General features: G+C 31.5%; 1 protein-coding gene across 2 annotated transcripts in view; it reads left to right on the top strand.

The window, feature by feature from the left end:
• The first annotated feature begins 7,142 nt into the window (after positions 1–7,142).
• Positions 7,143–20,026, top strand: part of LOC140054461 (rho family-interacting cell polarization regulator 2-like) — a 42,867-nt gene continuing 29,983 nt past the window's right edge. The window contains exon 1 of one of the 2 annotated variants that reach the window (XM_072099453.1): positions 7,143–7,373. In XM_072099453.1, coding sequence (XP_071955554.1) covers positions 7,203–7,373 — 171 coding nt within the window. In that variant the 5' untranslated portion in view covers positions 7,143–7,202. Of the gene's footprint in view, positions 7,374–17,280; positions 17,647–20,026 lie in introns of those variants that run through there. The other variant, XM_072099452.1, reaches the window with a different exon arrangement.

The following is a 20,026-nucleotide window of genomic DNA, read 5'->3' as shown; positions in this document are numbered from 1 at the left end:
TGAGGTTGTAATCAAATGTTTATACATGATTTGCGCAATTTGAAATTCTGCATTTATTTTTTAATACTGAAGAAAAATATTAACGCTGTTTCAAATTGTAATAACAATAATTACTTAAAAAATTAGTCAAAAACTAAGTGAAATACTCGGCAAAACGCAGAGAAGGCCACAGAAGAGGGCGTGCTATTTTAAAATATGATTGGCATCCCATTTGAAAGATACAGATGAGATGAGATGAGCCAAACTAAAGATTTCCTGAAAATCAAAAGGCATGGTGTGTTGGTATACCTATAATGCTAAATAAAATGATTGACTATAATTTAAAAAATTGTAGAAATTATCCTAATATATACAAACATACAAATGAAGTACTATAAAAATGTTTTTGCAAGCATTTTTTCAAGTAATAATTTACAGGTAATTTCACATTCCCGACACAGGTATGCTAGATTTTATGCTTCTCTTAGAATAAGTGCATGTGTCATAAATGGCAATACCTTTATGTTGTCATTAGCCATGTAATATCTCCCTTATGACTTATAAACCATAAACTGTGGCATGTATCCATATCTTTAATTAGAACTTTCCCATTTAGATGTGTTTTATTTCGGTTCGTAGTCCTATTTATGAAATGTCACGAATTAAAGGAATGTATTATATAATCTTACTTCCTCTTGCAAAATTGCTCTAAGTGCACATTTCTTAATGTTGCAACTATCGTCTGATTGGTTAGATTTTCCGCAAGTCTGTAGTTGTCTAGTTTATGTTATTCCATCAGTCTGATTTTCTCAGGTAGTATACGTATGAAACACAGTATGTGCCAAAATATTTATCTTTTTACTATAAAGTCAAAACTCTGTCTAGAACCTACACTAATTATCAGTTTTTACTTTAATCATCTGCTGTTGCCCATGTTTGTGTTTTTGTTTTGATGATCAAAAACTGTTAAAATATTGTCTAAACTAACATAGTTTTTTTTTGGTAATATCATATCTCACCTCTTTCAACAATGTCTGATTTATTAAGAAAAAAAATTTTGATATAAATTATAGTCTAGTTAGTTTTTCACGCTGCTGCTCTAGCCCGCTACGTCCCATTAGGACTACTCAATCAGAAGCTAAAGCAAGCAGCAGTTATAGTTCTAAGGACAGACAGTTTTGTGAAAATGGAAACTCCACTATGATTTATTGATTCACAGTAGACCCAAAAAACGGCTGGGAAAGAGTCTATTAGGACATGTCATGCTAAAATTACAAATCCCTATATTCACTGTCAGTGTCAGATATTCATTGAATTATTATCGAAACAGTCAATTAAAGTTTGTGTTTGTAATAGGATACTTCACAATTGAAATATCTAGGGTGATGAAGTGACCCCCAGATTTGACCTTAGCAATAAAATTAACTAAAGTGACAGAAATTGAGTATTCACTTCTGTAACAAAAATATAATATTTATTCACATATAAAAAAAGAAAAGAAACCCAAAAACCATTGTCTGACAGACAATTTAAGTATTTGTTGCTTTAAGTTACATTTTTTTCAGGCAAAATAACTATTATGTGACAATAAAATGACACATTAAAAAACATTTGAAATAAAAAATATTTTTCAATAAGCTAGCAGCGTTTTTTGTAAGAAATATTTCTTGTTTTATGTTACTTTACCTTAGTCATCACAGACATACAGTATTTAATTTACACTACTGTACTAGTGTGTGTTTAATTTGAATTTTAACATTTTATAAATCATGCATCTAAGTAAAGTTGTAACTTAATTAGTATAATTAATCATATTTTAATTTCTTTTTCTTGACAGGTATTCGCAATATGTGACGTTAGCTTGTGAGATTTTTTATTGGTGAGTTGCAAAATCCTGTTTTAAATCCGTTCATTACACTTGAATAGCACATGAAAGCCTCTGTACGGCAAGTGTGACCATTAGCTGTGGTTTTTTTAAGCTATTAATTTTTTATAATAGCATTTGCAGTAAAAAGTGAACTAGAGTGCTTGGAGCCGACGTGTCAAGAAGAAGTGGATTAGTGTCTTTCTCACTCTATCCTCGTGTTTAATTATTACTACTATTTGGACACTCGTTGAAAGATTTTCGTTGCCGCGTTCGACATTTTTCTTTTTTCGTATATATTACTATGCTCAGATTCAAAAATTGATGCTAAGTTGTATTTACTTAATTCGAAATTGCAAACTAAAATATTTTTTAAACGCGGACATTTAGAGAATTTGGGATAATAACAATGGCATTAAATTGTATTCATAAGAGAAGTTGGTATAGCACATGTAAGTATCGTTTGTACTATATTTGTCTTTTGAATTGTTCAGCTGGTAGCAGCCCTTCCATAGAATTACCAAAAAGTAGGCCTACAGAGAGATGTAAATTATTGATTATTGTCTCCCTGTAGGCTTGTGAAAATGAGTGGTCTTGTAAATGATGCCCTCTAGTTTAAACATGAAGACATAAATTGGGTTAGAGCACAGGGAAACTGGACTAGATGTCTTATTTATAGATAGATGGGGTATTTAATGGAAAGATAGTCAAATTTGACATTTTATTTTTTTGTTAGCTTGTATTGGTAGTAGTAGTAATGTGAGCAAATTTACATTAAAAATAATATTAGTAAATTAAATTGCATTACATAAGATTCTAAGAATATAGATTTTTTATTTATAATATTTCATATTCTTTATCGTTTCAAAAATTAATTAAATAATTTTCAGTGTATCACCGGGCAGTTTGGAATTTATTTTTATGCCTGTTGTGTTTATATATAAAAGTATCTCTCGAGATCCTGCTTAGTGAATAAATATACTGAATTATAAATGAGGGCGTATCAATTTGATCTCTGGTGCGCGTGCGTACAACTGAGGACTAGTTGTGTTCCAACCGTACCACGCCGAGAATGTTAAAGGGTCGTTATCCGATCGAGTTAAAGAACAATACCATGAAAGCCCCAGTGGTCTAATGGTTAGGGCAACTGCATATCAAGCAGACGGTCCGAGTTCGAGTCTCGGTTGGGGCGACTTTTTCTCATTCTCCCAGATTTCCTCATCTTTATCGTTTCAAAATTTAATTAAATAATTTTCAGTGTATCACCGGGCGGTTTGGAATTTATTTCTATGCCTGTTGTGTTTATATATTCTAATTATAATATATATTTCTTTGTTTTATGTGCTAAATCAGTAAATAATCTCACATTATGGTTTTTATAAAAGAAAAATATGATTTGTAATAAACAAATAAAAGAAAAACCACTGCAAAAATCATTGTTTCTGACCTTCTATCTATACTGTACTTAATACACTTGAACACAATATAATCCTATTAGTTAAACAATGTTTACAAATCTGTTAAACAAACTGACTCAAGTGTCCACATTCTTATGTGACCTTGTAGTTTTGTTTAAAAATTATACCAAAGTAGTAGTACTATTAGTACTATTAGTACATAGAACGCTTATAGGCAAACCTTGCCATGAACTTGACACTGGCACCCAGCTCAACTATTCCAGTAAACTTACAAACAAATTTATTTTCCAAATTCGTCCACAAATAAACAGAAGTTTAAAAGGAATCAACAACGTGATGAATTTTCAACGTAGTTTCTCGGCTCGGATGAGCAGAGCTAGAGACAGGGAAGGTAGGGTTTTGTTGTAGCTATTATTAGCTCTCTTTAATTAACACATTACATATTGTACAGTAATATTTTTGCATCATTTTGTTGTTAACATTGATGGTTTTAATTATTTGGTATTCATTAACTGTTTGGAAATCATAATTAATCTAAAGCTCTGTTTACACTATCAAACTTTATGTGACAAACAAGCACGAATGTGCGATACTCGGGGTACAGCATTTAAAGAAACTTTAATGACATCATAAGACGGGATGTGACGTCACATACACATCAATAACCTCGGTATCAAATACGGCTATACGGTACCATCTTTGAGACGTCATATGGCTGCATCCGGTTTGAAATTTAAAAATTCTATAGCTTTGAGGACATGTTCCTGTAGTATATTCATGCCAAATCCCAGCTCAATACTACAACGAATAAGGGAGGAGTAGTACTTTATAAATCCCACTTTTTACTCAATAGTGTCGGATGGAGGAGAAGATGAGAGAGTCCTAGACACGGGTACCCCAAGTAAAAAATGTGTTGTGCTCATATATGGACATGATGATGTCGTATCACTACCATATTTAAGCATATCACTACCACATTTGGGCACATCATACTTTTTTGTCAAACTAGTTTGATAGTGTAGACAGAGCTTGATACAAACAAATTAATTTTCAAACATTTAGTCTTTTCTATTCGGAAATAAATAAAGTGTAAACATTTATTTTGGCACATCAAGCCATTTTCAAGATGTGCAGTTTGACAGAATGAGGTCGTTCAATAAACTTGAGATAATTTAAAAAGCTCTCCATTTACAGACATGTTAAAAAAGTCAAACATCTCAAAACACATGAAAGTCACGAAGAAAGTGTTTTTGTAGAAGCTAGGTATTTTCTTTATTTAAAAAAATAAATAATTGAATTTGGTGTATTAGTGTATTTCACACCAGTCAGTGAAAGCCCAGGCAGAATCATCCTGATATAGTAAGTAACATCTCCCTGTTCCTGTTTGAAATCCATTATTTAATGGCTTTCCTTCCAGTGTAAGTAAACTCGGCCTAGCTAACTTTTAAATAATCATCCTCGTATTTTTCAAATCTTTTTATTAACAACTTTTCCCCCACTCGTAAAAACAACAACAAAACAAAACTCAACAGAATCTTTTGAACCCTGGCAGTCACATCTTTTCTTTTGTCAAAGTATTCTTTAATCAATTTGACAGACATTTTAAGCTCTGTCTACACTATCAAACTTTATGTGACAACAAAATATGATGTGCCCATAAATGGACATGATGATTTGGGCATATCACTATCATATTTGGGCATATCACTATCATATTTGGGCATATCACTATCATATTTGGGTATATCACTATCATATTTGGGCACATCAAACTTTTTTTTTTTCAAACTAGTTTGATAGTGTAGACAGAGCTTTATAAAAGAAATCTACAGCAGGTAATTAAACTACATCTCCCTTACACAATATCTTAATAATGTTAGAAGTCAGATCTCATAGAATAAGGAAACATCACAGAGAAAGTTTGTATGAGAATCTAGTACAGTTTGATGTTAATTAGTTATGTCACTTGAAGCTCCATGTGTTGTATGTTGTCCTCCATTGTTCCTGGAGCAATTGGATGATACCCATCTTGCCTGACATACGTACGTGTCGCTAAATATTAGTTTTTGGGAGTAATTGGTAGTAGAAGAACTAGATTTAAAAGTGAGTATGGTTTGGGGAGTGAATAGATTTGTTTAGTAGAATTCCATTTATTGACGAAATGTCATATCATGTAATGTATCATTTCTGCAGCAATGTTTCTCATATTCAAAGTTTTGCTTTTTAGAAAAATGTTGTTTTTTTGTATCTAACCACTAATTTTCACTGTATAGTGTCACATGGTATACACTGTGTATGACTGAGTATATAATCCCATACTCAAGTATAATCCCACCTCCTAATTTAGGCAAATTATGGACACAAAATTCCCATCAATATAATCCAAGTATAATCCCACCCGATAATGTTCTCTAAATTGTCTGTGACTATATACTTATAGTGATGTAGCCACGAGAAATAAAATGGTCCGGTTTTCACAAGAAAAAGGGAACAATCTCTGTTCAAGCCACTGGGTTGTCAAAAGCCTCTGTGAAAAAGTAGTCGGGTTCAAACCTTACCAAACGTACTGGTGGCTACAGCCCTGACTTTGTCATGATAGTATCACCCATCTTGAATGAATGCATTTTATTCCTTAATTACAACTATAATAGCCATCAGATAGACAATTAATGTATAGATGAAGAGCATTCTTAAAACAAATAAGCACACACACCTTTCCTCCAGGTGTGCCTTAAGGGCCAGCTGTCCACCTGTCTATCATCAACATCTTCTTGATGGCTAAGGCAGGTGTAACAATTTGTCATTAATACTGCAATAGTGCTTCTGCACCTCACACGTTTGTTTATTTACTTGTTTTTTGTTTCAGTGAATTTGAAATAGTGTTTTATTGGCGCCAGAATGTTCCTAAGGTCCGAAATTTTGCCCCAAATTTAAAACCCTTTAAAATGCATTACGAATACCAATCTTTCCAGAAATGATGTTTTGGTGTGTAGATTTGGAAAAGTACCAATCATTCACATAACATTTATTCATCATGTAAAAATTAGTGTTCATGTTTATAACAATTTTATGTTGAGTATTTTTAAAATTAAAAGTTGGTTTAAACAAAACGAATATGTTTTAATTCATACAGCAATGATGTGTAGATTTGAAAAGTACCCATCATTTACATAACATTCATCATGTAAAAATTAGTGTTCATCAGGGAACATTTTCGCCAGTGTAGCATAGCAAAAAGCTAAACAAAACAACCTTATTGCTACACATTTTGAAAATTGTGTAGCAAAAAATACAATGTTTTTCGACTTAAAAATCAGTTTGATTAGCAATATTGCTAAACAAAATTTTTAAATGAAATTTTTCCCTGTTCATTATGCATTTTATGTTGAGTATTTCTAAAATTGGTAATTCATTTATGGTTGAAATTTACATTGTTTTTAACACCATTAATATTTTTTTTTTAACGGACAGCATTTAGTACTTTCTATATTAAAACCCTCAGCACGCTATCTGTGCAAACTGTTTACCTTGCAACATGATAGATACCTAGAAACAACCTATGAGTTTCTGAAATTAGAAGCTTAACTGCCATACCAGGGGTCTATACCTTGCAGCGGATGTGCTCATCATGCCTATAATCACGAATGTAGGCCTAGCCACAGCCGACTAAATCCTCTTTCTAATAAAGTTTATTTAATATCGTTTAATAATGAAGTTTTATACTTTTAACAACAGATACGTTCTTATGTATTTATATGTTCATATACTAACCAATTAATCATTGTGTATTTAAATTGTTAATTGCCCTTTTAATTTTTTTGGGACCCTATTGATATAATGAACTCTTCCATATGTAAGATGGTTTGTCATATCATTTAATATCTGTCATATCATGGAAGGATTAACGTCGGTCATCATGTTTTGTTTATAATCTAGCCACAATGAGTCGTTTATCCACCGCTTCCATTAGTAACCTCGCTATGTTTTATTTAGGGCGGCTACAAGACTTTTCGGGAACGTTAAGGCGCCGTAGTAGCACCCATCGCCAGTCACTGAACCGGAGTAATTCATTTGCGGGTTTTCGAAGTGATCCATTGATTAACCCGCTATTGGTAAGTCTCTCAAAACTTTTTAAAAATAAATTGGCTTATAAATTATATATTTCCCGGCATATTTTCATTCAAATATTTTTTTGTGTCATGTAATTATGGGCTTTATGGTGTGAAATCCAATGTAAACCTCCCCAATTGTCTGGCTCATGACCCCCAACCAAGGCTTTGCCCTTTAACCTTTGTACCCCCTTCAGTCTTTTTACAGTAACGTGTGGGCAACCCTCTTCAATTTATCTTTATTATTGGCTAGTATTTCTAACCCTTTACTAGCCATGCATTTTTGCTAGTCCAAAATTAACAATAACAATTTCTATACCCACTATATAAAGCATGGCAGTTCACTAGCCCAAGTCTCAACAGAGCCTCGGAGTGGCTTGCCCGTGATTTTTACTGAACAGAATTAAGTTCTTTGATAAAGTTATTAATAGACCAAAAATGTAAAAATAAACTGTTTATTTTTGTATCATAATCAATTTGACAGCAGTATTAAAATGTTTCTAAAAATACCAGTGACCATCTGATGCAAATTTTTCAGCCAAGGAGCCAGACAGAAACTTGTGGTTTTTCTTTGAAATATTTGTCCACATGCCAAGCCATAGGAAGGTGTATTATCAAAACAAACAGAATGTTTGATGTTTCACCAAACTTATCAAAGCTCTGTCTACCCTATCAAACATGATGTGCCCATATATGGACATGATGATGTCATATCACTACCATTTTAGGGCATATGACTACCATATTTGGTTTTTCTCAAACAAGTTTGATAGTGTAGACTACATAAATGTGTTGTGCTACCCTCTATTTTTAACAAATAATTAAAAGATTGAATTACCTTTTGAATAATAATTCAAATGTACATTAAGGATAATGTGCCGTTTAACATCATAGCCAATTTTTAGTAGCCCAGTGACATATTTCACCCATGAAGAAATCGGGCTACAAACTAGTTTTACCGAGCTATCTAATAAGCAATTTCAGTTAAAACTCAGCTGCAAGATAATAAATAAGTCGCAATGAATAATTTAACCACATTTTCTCAGTCACATCCTCAGCTGTATAAGATATACAATTATAACATCTGTTCTTACTATCAATTTTAATTTAATGATCCCTTTTTATTGACCAATTAAGAAAATATGAAAATTATAAATCCATAAAAAATATTCATCCAAAAAATTATTAAATTTAAGTTCGACTTTTTAGTACAAACAACTCAACAATCTTCTGTGTGTAAAATCTTGTGTTTATCATTTGTTTCTTGTTTAATTTTTCTATCTTTCCTTTTTTTTATGTCTATTTTATATCCTACCTATGAGTAAGTGACCAGCATTTACATAATCTATGGTATTATACTGTAAGATACATTTATTTCGCCAAATTTAAAATACAGTACAAAGAAAGATATAAAAACAGTACAAAAGTAAATCAATGAGGCACCTAAATGTTATAAATAAAAATAACCGTCGAGAGGCTCTCCACATCGAAATACATAAATATTAATAATAAATGAATTACACACATAAAAAACATGAATTCCTGTAATGTAATATATTAAAAGATAAAACATTAAAATTCTGTGACCCTCGCCAGCTTCTTAGTATTCACTTTCAAGTTGTTGTCACACACCAGTGAATTGTAAGAAGTTGCTTTTTCAGTATCCTAGTGCGTAGTTCCGTGAGTTTGATGGCACCATTGCTTGTAAACACACTATGTAGCCTAACACACCTGTCTGTCGGATATTAGCAGAAGCAGCCAAACTACAGTCGACAAGGTCTCAAATGACGTGCCTTCTCCGCGGGACATCAAGAAAACAAATCAGTTTAACTTCAGTACAGGTTATTCTGTCTCATCTTTGGCTGTTTCAATTGGCATTTTGGTTACCTTTGTGCTTACTGTTATGTACTTTTTTTCCATTCGAATGTAAAGTTTAATGAACTTATTATGTTGCGAAATACTGTATTAACTCAGTAGTTCAATGTTTAAATCTCTAACAAATGTCATTTCGTTTATTGCATCATACTTCAGTGGTAGAATTTACATAAAAAACCAACTTATTCCATAGAATATGAACCATGATGACTGTGGAACAAGTATAAAAACATTTAAAAGTACAGTAATGTGTTGATAGTGATAATAGGATGTCCCTGGGTTGGCCAAGAATTTGTTAAAAAACTAAAGTAGAAAGATGAAAAATTAGCATATTAACTTTAGGCTTAAAAAAATTAACTATTATTATTTAAAAAAACAATTTTGTTTGGTTTAATATCTGATTATTTAAATAAAGGAATTCTTCAATTGTCATTCAATTGATAGAACAGATTGCATGCTGAATGGAGCTACTTTTTTGCAGGGGTCTTTCAATTAAATATTACTTTGATAGTGTAGTGTATCCTCTTGTGTTTTAATCAGGCTACGAGATATTCAAGTTTTTAATCTAGATAGGTAAGCTACCTATTGTCTATTAAATAAATTGATTTTGTTAAGCCTATTCGGTTACTATTGTGCTATCAATGTAAGAATAGGTTGACATGGTTGAGTGAAAACTAACAAATACTTTTAGACTGTGCTCCTTGGCATTGTACAGTATGTAATCTGTCTTTGGTTTGTCTCCTCTCTGTGAGGTCTGGGTACAGTATAAAATGGCAGTTTATGTTTAAATTATGTTCCCTTGGAGTTGAGATATAATTAGTCTTTTCACAGTCTTTACAATTGGAGCATATTCAATTGGTTCTTGTGCATCAGTGTGTCAACATCTTGATAACATTTTGTCGGTGAAAACATGGTCTTATTACAAGAGGAAATATTGTCAATATTCATTACTATCAGTGTTTATTCTCATGAAAACCTTGTGTAAATAGTTGCTATGCGAGTTCCTTGGAATTGTTCATACATCTATAGGTTTGTGTTTGCTATTTATTAATAGATGGTAATAAAAGGATTGAATTTCTGTTTACAAGTGGTTAGAGTTAAATAATGTGGACTTACTATTGAGTGTTTAAGCAAGAAGATCTAAATGTCTCTACTATCAAAACTTTGGCGATCCAGTGGTGATGTTTCATCGCAAAGAAATATTAAGTCTCCAGATGAAATACTTAAAGTGGATTATATTGAAAGAAAAGATGTAGCGGAAAATAGATTTAGGCATGAGGTCAGTAGAGGAAAAAGTGCTGCAAATGGCATGTGTGATATTGGAAGTAGACCAAAGTCAAGAAATGGTCAGGTACATTTTAAACAACAGAAAGATTCTATGTTATATATAACCCAGAAACATGATAAGGTTAAGTCAGCAATTTCTGCAAGAAAGCACGAACAAGATGCAACAAAGGAATTGCCATATAGTAGAGAAAATCTTAAATTGAAACAGCCTAGAACTACTCAGCAGAGGAGAACATCACATTCTGGAGATATTTCTTCTCAAAATCAAAGTTCATCAAAAAACTATGTTGCTGCAATATCTTCCAGGACGAGTATTCCAAAACAAAAGAATACAACTAGGCAAATGTCTGTTTCTGTAAACAGTAGAATGACTACATCGGAAAAACAACCTTCATCAAGACACGTTGATAATAGTCATCATATTCAGAAACAGATTACATCTAGAAAACAATTAAATTTCTCTAACAATCATAGTAGGCCTACATCGAAACAATCAACATCTTCTCACCACATTCCTATTAGAAGTTCAGCATCTCAAAGAACTGTTTCAGCAGAAAAAGTCCATGTTTCAAAAAGCTCTAGTAATATTAATCGAAAAGGAAGTGTTGCAACAACAAACCAAGTTCATATTTCTAAGCAGTCTTTAACTAATACTTCGCATAAACCTTTTCCATCAAAAACTCAAGATCATCGTAGAGTTGATGCTTCTCGAAAAATTGTTTCACCAAGAAATAGCTTCCACATTTCTAAAAAGTCTACAGTTGATTCTTCTAAAAAACAGATTTCTTCAAAAGACAATGTTTTGAAGAATCGTAGTGTCCAAAAACAGACTTCATCACTGCAAGTGCATTTTGTGAAGAATCATAGAGATCATCCTCGAAAGCAGATGTCACCAGGAGGCCATGTTTTTAAAAATGAAATGTCAGCAACGCAAAGTCTTTCCACTGGAAATATTCCATCTTCACAAAAATTGTCACAGCCATTGGAGCTACCATCAAAATATAATGAAACACAAAACGTTGTTTCCTTTAAAGAAGCAGTTTCAAAATCTCAAAAGTCAAATGTAAAATCAATCAGTCCTGACAGACTCTATTCCAACTTAAAAAGACGTGTGACTTCTGAGAATTTGACAAATCCTTCAAGTAAAGCTGAATTAAATATTTCATCTTCCTCTACTCAGGACAATGTGCCATCTAAAAAACCAACTGTCACTGTCGGTCAAGATTTTCCTAACAAGAAAGCATCCTCTAATTTATCCTATTCTACTCAGGACAATTTGTCGTCTAAAAAGCCAACTATAACTGTCGGTCAAGACTTTCCCAACAAGAAAGCACCCTCTAATTTAAAACATTTAACATATCCTCCAAAGACGCTGTATAGTAAACAAAATCACCAATCTCAAGGAACCAGTACCAGAAGATGTCAGTCTTTACCAGAAGATTTAAACAAACACATCAACTGTGAAATATGGCGTTGGCCAAACAAATCCTTAAATTGGATATTACAGAGTGACTCCTTTACTGAACCATCTTTAAATGGCAGTCTAGATGTCAGTCCACCAGAAACAACAAGTGGAAATATTTCAGTAAGTACTGAAGAGGGCGAAGTTGTATCTAGTCCTTCTGCCGATACATCCTTAGCTAGTCATACTATGAGATCAGTGAGAAGTCCTGCTCCAAACACTTGGATCTACCCTACTATCGTAAACTCAAGTAGAGGCGTTAGTCCAGATATCACAAATTCCAGTTATCTTTCTGACCAGCCATCAAATCAAGAATATAGAAAATCTAAAGAGTTAGATAAATTTTCTAATGCGTTTAAAACAAAGGATATAGATCATGTTGAGAATGCTAAAGATAGTTTAGATGGACAACTCAGATCAAACAATTTTGTTAAAGAACAAAAACAGAAATTTGGCAGGAAAACCTCGCAAGAGAAATTGGAACCGAATCAGTCATCTGCGATAAACAAAATGCAGAAATCAAGTGTTCAGTGGAGCCATTTCAAAAATGTACTGAAAAGATCAAAAACTGAAGAAAACAGTAAAGTAATGGATTATTATGATGATATAGATATAGGCGGATCTGATGTGAGAGAAGCTGAATTCAAAGATATTGTTAAAGGTGAAGAATCTATGAATATGTGTGAGCAAAAGCATTCAAAGGTAAGCAAAGGGTTTGCTGACAGTGTTAAAAGTTGGGTCTTAATCATAGAGCGAGTAAACATATAAATCTGCTTATTGCAATGCAAGTGATTTTTTTTTTCATACAAATCCAACAGTGAGTACAAACTCGCCAATTACACAGGATGAATAAACTATTTCATAATTTATCGTGTTTATAAACTAAGTTTTGAGGCTTTTAGGGAGTGGAGTTGAAATATGAGTTACAGCCCTGGCACTAGGATTGAACCCCAGACCTTGGGATTGGAAGGCAAGCATGTTAACCACCAAGCTATAGCTCAATTTCAAATATTGTTAGAAGAAAGAAATGTGGGGTGGATGGAGGGACGTGGTGATTTAAGATATTTATATTAGCCTACAGTACCTACATATATTTTGACTTCATGAATATTTAATTAATTTTATAAAATATAAATTTGTTCAAATACAAATCAATTGACAATAATAATTGATAACAATAATACCACTCAAATAGAGAAATTATAATTAAGTTATAGACTTAAAACTGCAAATATAATTTACAATAAATTTTATTTGAATTATTTAATACTTAAATACAATTATCACTTTATAAACAAAATGCAAATTAATTTATAATACACATGCATATACACATGTATTTCGTACGACAGTGAATATCTAGTAGGCTCAATCATCACTCTTTAAAATGTGATGGTTAGTCGATAACCAGTGACAGCCTGTCTATTGAAATGTAAGCTTTATGACTTCCTGTACTGTGAGCACATGTTGCAGATCCTACCCCTATCCCCTAAAGGCTGTTGTTGCCATATGAACGGTGTATGCAACAGACAGCCACTATGAAATAGTACTCAATATAGGAAGTAATAGAAATAGTATCTCAGCATAATGTGTTACATTTGTGTATATTTATCTGGTGAAGAATCTACTGTGTAGATCATATGACTTTATATAGAGACTTGGTGGTTTGTGGATTTCTCTAGATGTTCACTTGTTGTGCTGAATGTTCTGATAGATCTGATCGGTTTTGTTTGTGGATATTTATTAAGTCTATTCGTGATTGTTCAGTCATCAATCATCAATAAATGACAATGGTAAGATTAATGTTCTGTCTTTAATATTATTAATATCATCGGTATTATTACAATACATATGTTCACTGATGTCAAACCACCCAGGTTCAACATTTTACATTTCGTTTGGTGTTGGATTGTTTAAACTCATAGATTTCCTGTTATATTTTTTTTACCACACAAATTCATATTTGTTTTCAATTAATTAGATGTTTTAATTTATTTCTTCAGATTCAGATTTATTTGGTCCTTGCAGAAATTCATGAAAGTTATTCAAAGTTTGAATAACTGTCATGAATTTCTGCAAGGACCAAATAAATCTGAATCTGAAGAAAAATGTTTGTCTAGAAATGTTCCAGTCATTTAACAATTGATAACAGGTTATTCAATTCAATTCAATAAACTGTCCATATGAAACATATACATACAACAATAAAGAAAAATAAAGAAAAGACGTACAAAGCATTATCTGACATTGAAAACCGTAATATAGAGAGAGGACCAAGAATTATTTGTCTCCACTCTCTCCACTTAAAATACATTTTTTCTGTACTTTAACTTGAAAAATAACCCGAAAACGGAAGCTTTATCAAGTCTCTGCATTAAAATTTGTTCACCGAAGCTCTGTTATGGTCATAGACCATGGTATCAGGTAATACATTTTTTAGTAGAGTGGTTTTGTGGCTAATATGGAAAATAAGCTGCAAAACGTGACTTATGTCATTCTATACTGTGGTTAGCTCTGTCTGAAAGGAATAGCAAAGCACAGCTTTTTAATAACGAGCACTAACAAGGAGTCATATCAATCCCGATATCATTAAACAAAGTATATTCCATCTACATGCTTTTGCCTGTATACTTTAGTGTTATAACGCCCTCTATAGTTTCTTATGGATAATCTGTAGTTTTAAGGACAAGGGCATAGTATTTATTTAAATGTTTCTAAATATAAATTTAACAAAAAAACTTTGATATACTGTAGTAAATTAGCTTGATCCAAACTGCGCATTTTCTCACTCAAACTCGAAATATTTTGGCCATATTTGTCAAAGAAATCACTATTCTATTTGCATTGCACCTAACAAATATCCCAACAAAAGCTCTGTCTACACTATCAAACTTTATGTGACAGAAAAATGTGATGTGCCCATATATGTACATGATGATGTCATATTACTACCATATTTGGGCATATCACTACCATATTTGTGCACATCTCACTTTTTTTTTTCAAACTAGTTTGATAATGTAGAGAGAAACAATGTCCTTTCTTACATAAGAAAACATCCTAAAGTTTATTACTTTAGATCATTATTATTTAAAAGAAGGTCATGCGTTGTCAAGCCGTATTAAAAACAAGTTTTATCACTGCTATAAAGTTTCCTTCCTTTAGAAGACCATGGCGCACGACATAAAACCTTCAAGGGCAATTTTAAAATCAATGAAAATGGAAAACTTTAATTTGATTAGAATTTAATTTTCAAAGTGAATACTTTGATTTTCACACTTCATCAAATTTTTATAAATATATATGTGTAAATCCAAAGGCAAATTACTGAAAAAAATAAATAGTAAAAGTAAACAAGGGGTTAAAATTTGAGATATAAGGTTGACTTAATTGAAATCCAGGATCTACCCCGGGCGATCGAATTTGAAGCAAGGTTCGAATCTCATTTGTGTGGGCTTTTTCTTATTTTTTTCACAGATTTCTTCATCTTTACCGCATAAAAGATTATTCAATTTCTAGTATTTCACTGGACGGTAACTCTTTTTTCCTAGTATACAGTACAAATTGAAATGTCATTGTCATTAAATATCACAATAGCTGTCTTTGTATAATTTTTATTATTATTAAATAATGTTAGTAATTCTTCTCGGAATGTCTAATTCTGTACTTAAGTAGTAGTACTATTTTCTTTATTAAACCATCTGGTTGCCATTGACCCACAACCTTATAAATGATGTCATAATAACATCACAACTACACAACTGCTCTTGTTACATTTAAATTGAGGAAGCAATATTCCATATTCATATTTTAACATTGGATGACGTAATAGATACAAGAACTTATTAATTATATATTTTACCTATTTCATAATAGAATAGTCCAGTTTGTGACCTGTTTGTTAATGAGAAGACTGTTAGGTTTCTAGTTATAGGTCTTTGTATTCTGTTTATTAGGGATGCCCAGCATAATCTTGTATGACTCATCATAAGTCACTGAAACTAGCCAAGGTCATGCCAGAGGCCATAATAATTTACACAGGCCCTTGGTAGTGGTATAGTACATTCATAAAGCATTGTTTTGGTAGGAGGAATACAGTCTACAGAAAAAAAGCAAACAATATATTCTTGACTGCAAAACTACAGTTCCTTTGTTTGATTCAAAACGTGAGTCAATTGTAACACGTTTTACTTGGATGGTGTAAGTATACAAATAAGGTTTTATTTTTCATCCTTAAAAGGAGATGATATCTATACAAAGAGATTCAATTCCCAAGAAACATCTTAAATTGTGTTAAATTCATAAATTTTCTTAACCCCGATAGAGTCCTTAAATACAGATGTATAATTTTCGTTCCAGTATTAAATGGTTTGAATCTCTCCCAAAGGAAGGGAATTTAATTTAATTAATTGTAGATAGGTGTTGAGTAGGATTGTTTATGCCTTCAGGAAAAAAAGTAGGAAAGGTCGATAGGAAGTTGTGTGTTTTCCTTTGACTCTGTGGTGAGGAGCCGTACAACAAACAGCCATTGTTTAGGGGTGTGTTTTTAAACATATTGTTGTAATTACTCAGCAGCCCAGAGGAGCATGCTTGTTTTTTCATGTGGTAGTTCATTTTCAATCAAAGCCTAGAGGACTAAACAATATTATTGCTGGTAGTATTCAGGAGTTTTTTTCAGTTTTTGTATGTAATTTTTGTTTTAAATTTTTGTTTGCTATTTTGTCTTTATAGAAGGAATACTAAAAAATAATTAACTGTTTGTTTTATTTTTATTTTAGTTCATTTGTAAGCAATTGTTTTAATTGGTACTTACTACTTATTGTTTTCCTGTTAGTGTTTATTTATAACAAATTTTTATTATTTAAAAAAAGTTTGATTTAAACATATTTAGATTTATAATTCAAATATGTTCTGTGAGATTGATATTTTAGGAAAAGTGTGTGTTAAACAATGTTTATTTTAAAACCATAGCAACACAGGAAAAACAAATTTAAAGATGCTAGATTAATCAAGTATAGAAGAATTTCCAACAAGCTAAATGATATTAGAAAGTGATATTGTTAGTGTTTGTTTAGTTTATTTAGTCCATTGTTTATTTTCAATGTCATCTTTCGATAGCATTTTTTCTTTCATTCCTTATAGAAACGCAGTACAGTATGTTTCATTAGTTTTTATCAAATCTGGAGGAGCTGAATTTAAACCAATTGTTCTTATATTAATCACCAAAATTATATATTTATTGCACAAATCTCAACAAACCGTATATCATACTACAGTATTTTTGATTATTAACTACTAAGTATGGAGACAGTAATACCGGTTCTTGATGACAATTTGTTGACGCCCAACGGCGGGGGTGCGTTGAAATATCAACACCTCCGTAACTGGAACAAACGAAAAAGTCGCGAACAGCGTGAATTGGACGCTTTACGTAGGCGTTCGTTCGATCCACAACATCTAGAAGTTCCAAATCTTCTTCACAAGACGGATAGTTTAAACAGTATAAATTCTGCGTCATCCGTCGAGAGTTTGCTTTCTGATTTTAAAGATGATTCTATTAAGCGATGCGCGATTGATGTGTTGTCGGTTGATCCAGATCCAGTTGATTTACAGTTTCGTTCTTCGTCGCCGGTGCCGCAGCAGATGACCAAGGTATGCAGAATTCATTACGCATGCGTTATCATTCTTTTAGTTTCATTTCATTCCAGTTTCCATTTTAGTCGTTCAGAATTTTCATTTATGATGATAAAAATATTAATGTCTTTTTTAATGAATTATTTTTCTTTTTCCTGTGTCTTGAATTTAAAGTTTATATCACGTGAAGCATATTTTCAATTATGTTTCTGGATTGTTTTCCATATTTTGCTAGAAAATTTTTTTTATTTTTTTTGTATTTTACCTAACACACTTTTTTTTTCATTATTTCTTTCATTGTAGATTGTTTGAATTCAAATATTAAATTTTTATTTTTTTTAAAATTGCTTTAACTTCAAATATTGGTCATAAACATTTTCAAATTTTACTTGTTTATTTTTAACTAACAATATTTAATTCATTAATATTTTTACCAGTTAATAATTAATATCAATAATTAACTAATGTGATTGCTATTTGGTAAACTTGTGTAGGAAGAACCATATTATTCCTGTTAGCTTGTTTGTTCCTTAGAAATATTAATAATTTGGTCTACCTTGAAAATACCAAACCCAAACAATATTAAAACCTTTTCAGGGACATCGCAACAAACGTCACAAAATGTCTACCCACCTCCAATCATTTATTTATTAAAGGATGTTTGAAAACTTGGTTAATTTCGTACTATTTGAGAAGAAGAAAAGAAGTTACAATTATTATTTTCTATCAATTATTAAATTTTTTAAGCTTCAGTAGCAATTGATTCGGTCTTGTTGACTTACTGAGAGTTAGAGTTGCAGTTTTTTACATACATTTAGATACAAGTATGTACTGTATGGTTAGTACAGTACATTCATTTCTATTGTGTTAAAAGAATGTTGTCTTCAATAGGGATTGCAAAGACAGAGCCTCATGTTGAATAAAATAGAGAATCATCTAGTATAATATTTGTATTTAAAAAGTAAAAATAAATTGGTTGAAATATCTTTTTTTCTCTCAAATTTTTCTCTCAAGTGCTGTACACGACTTACCTGTAATAATAGTTTTAAAAAAATTATCTGTTTTTATTCGCATCCAACAGCAAGTAACTCACCCATTACATTACAGGATGGATAAACTATTTTAAAATTTATAATTTTGGATGCATTGTACTACTGTATGTTGATATTTTCTGCCAAGAAGTATTTTTATGTCGACCTTCTTTTTAATTCATTTCTCATTCTATTTCTGTCTATTTTATATACCAGCATCTTTGTTTAATGTGTAATAGTTCTTATCCTAGTTTTATATTTTTAGAATCAGTTGTACATTATATTTTACAACTTCAAATAAATCAACATTTTATTTCTCTTCACTGACAAGATGTTTGAAATACAACAATTCAATTTAGAGATTAAGGTTTTCTGTAATTTAAAGAAAAAACTTAAGCAATCCCGCCATAAGATTTTTATATTTTTGGAATTCTGCTTTTGTCCACTTGTTTGTTTCATTCATTCATTCATTTTTCATTCATTCATTTTATTTCACAATCTGTATTATATTTATTTCGTCTTTACTGTTCGTTGGATGGAAAAAAATGTCTTGAATTTATTTTGACACCACATACAAGTAAATTACAGTAAAATATGTGACTTCATTTGAGACTCGAATATAAAACGTTCCTATTATCATTTGACCTTACAGTATTAATTAAAGTATATCAATTTTCATTGATGCGTACTACCAAAGTTTTGTAACATTATTTCAAAAGGTTTTCCTTTAATAAACAAGTATGGTTTAATTAATCCTTGGAAAGATTCAATCGGTTGTTAATAAAAATAAAATATAATGGTTTATATCTCAACCATATTTACTGTTGCAACCTACGGTTGAGATATAAATTATTATTATTAACTGTTATATTATTTTTTGGTTTTTTTAATGAATAAATTATGTAACTTGAGACTAATTAACAGAAATGAACATCATTAATATTCAAAAATCTGTTACAATTCATTAGTTATTTTGACACGATTTAACCTTTTTCTGCTGTACTGTAGATTAATAATCCTCAGAATAGCACATGTGTGGGCTTGGCTTTATCATTCCATTGATTTACAGTCAAATCGGCAGAATCCTAAAGCAAAAAACCTTCGCATTAACACAGTATCATTGACAATACGGCCTATTGAATATGTATTACTATACAACAGATGTCAGCGCAGGACACCAAATATACAGATTGATTTTGGTGCTTATTGCTTATATACAGTACTAACTTATATTCTGTGGATCTAAACTTTTAGGATTTTAAAGACAATTTACATCGTGTGTGTAAAGCGATTGTTTTTCAATATTATCACATTGTTGAAGAAAAGGTTTAGCTTGTTGTTTGGGATGTTCCTTGGATTTATATAAT

This window comes from Antedon mediterranea, chromosome 7 (genome assembly GCF_964355755.1).
Source record: "Antedon mediterranea chromosome 7, ecAntMedi1.1, whole genome shotgun sequence".
NCBI classification, from domain to species: domain Eukaryota; kingdom Metazoa; phylum Echinodermata; class Crinoidea; order Comatulida; family Antedonidae; genus Antedon; species Antedon mediterranea.
This window is presented reverse-complemented; position numbering and strand designations above follow the sequence as displayed.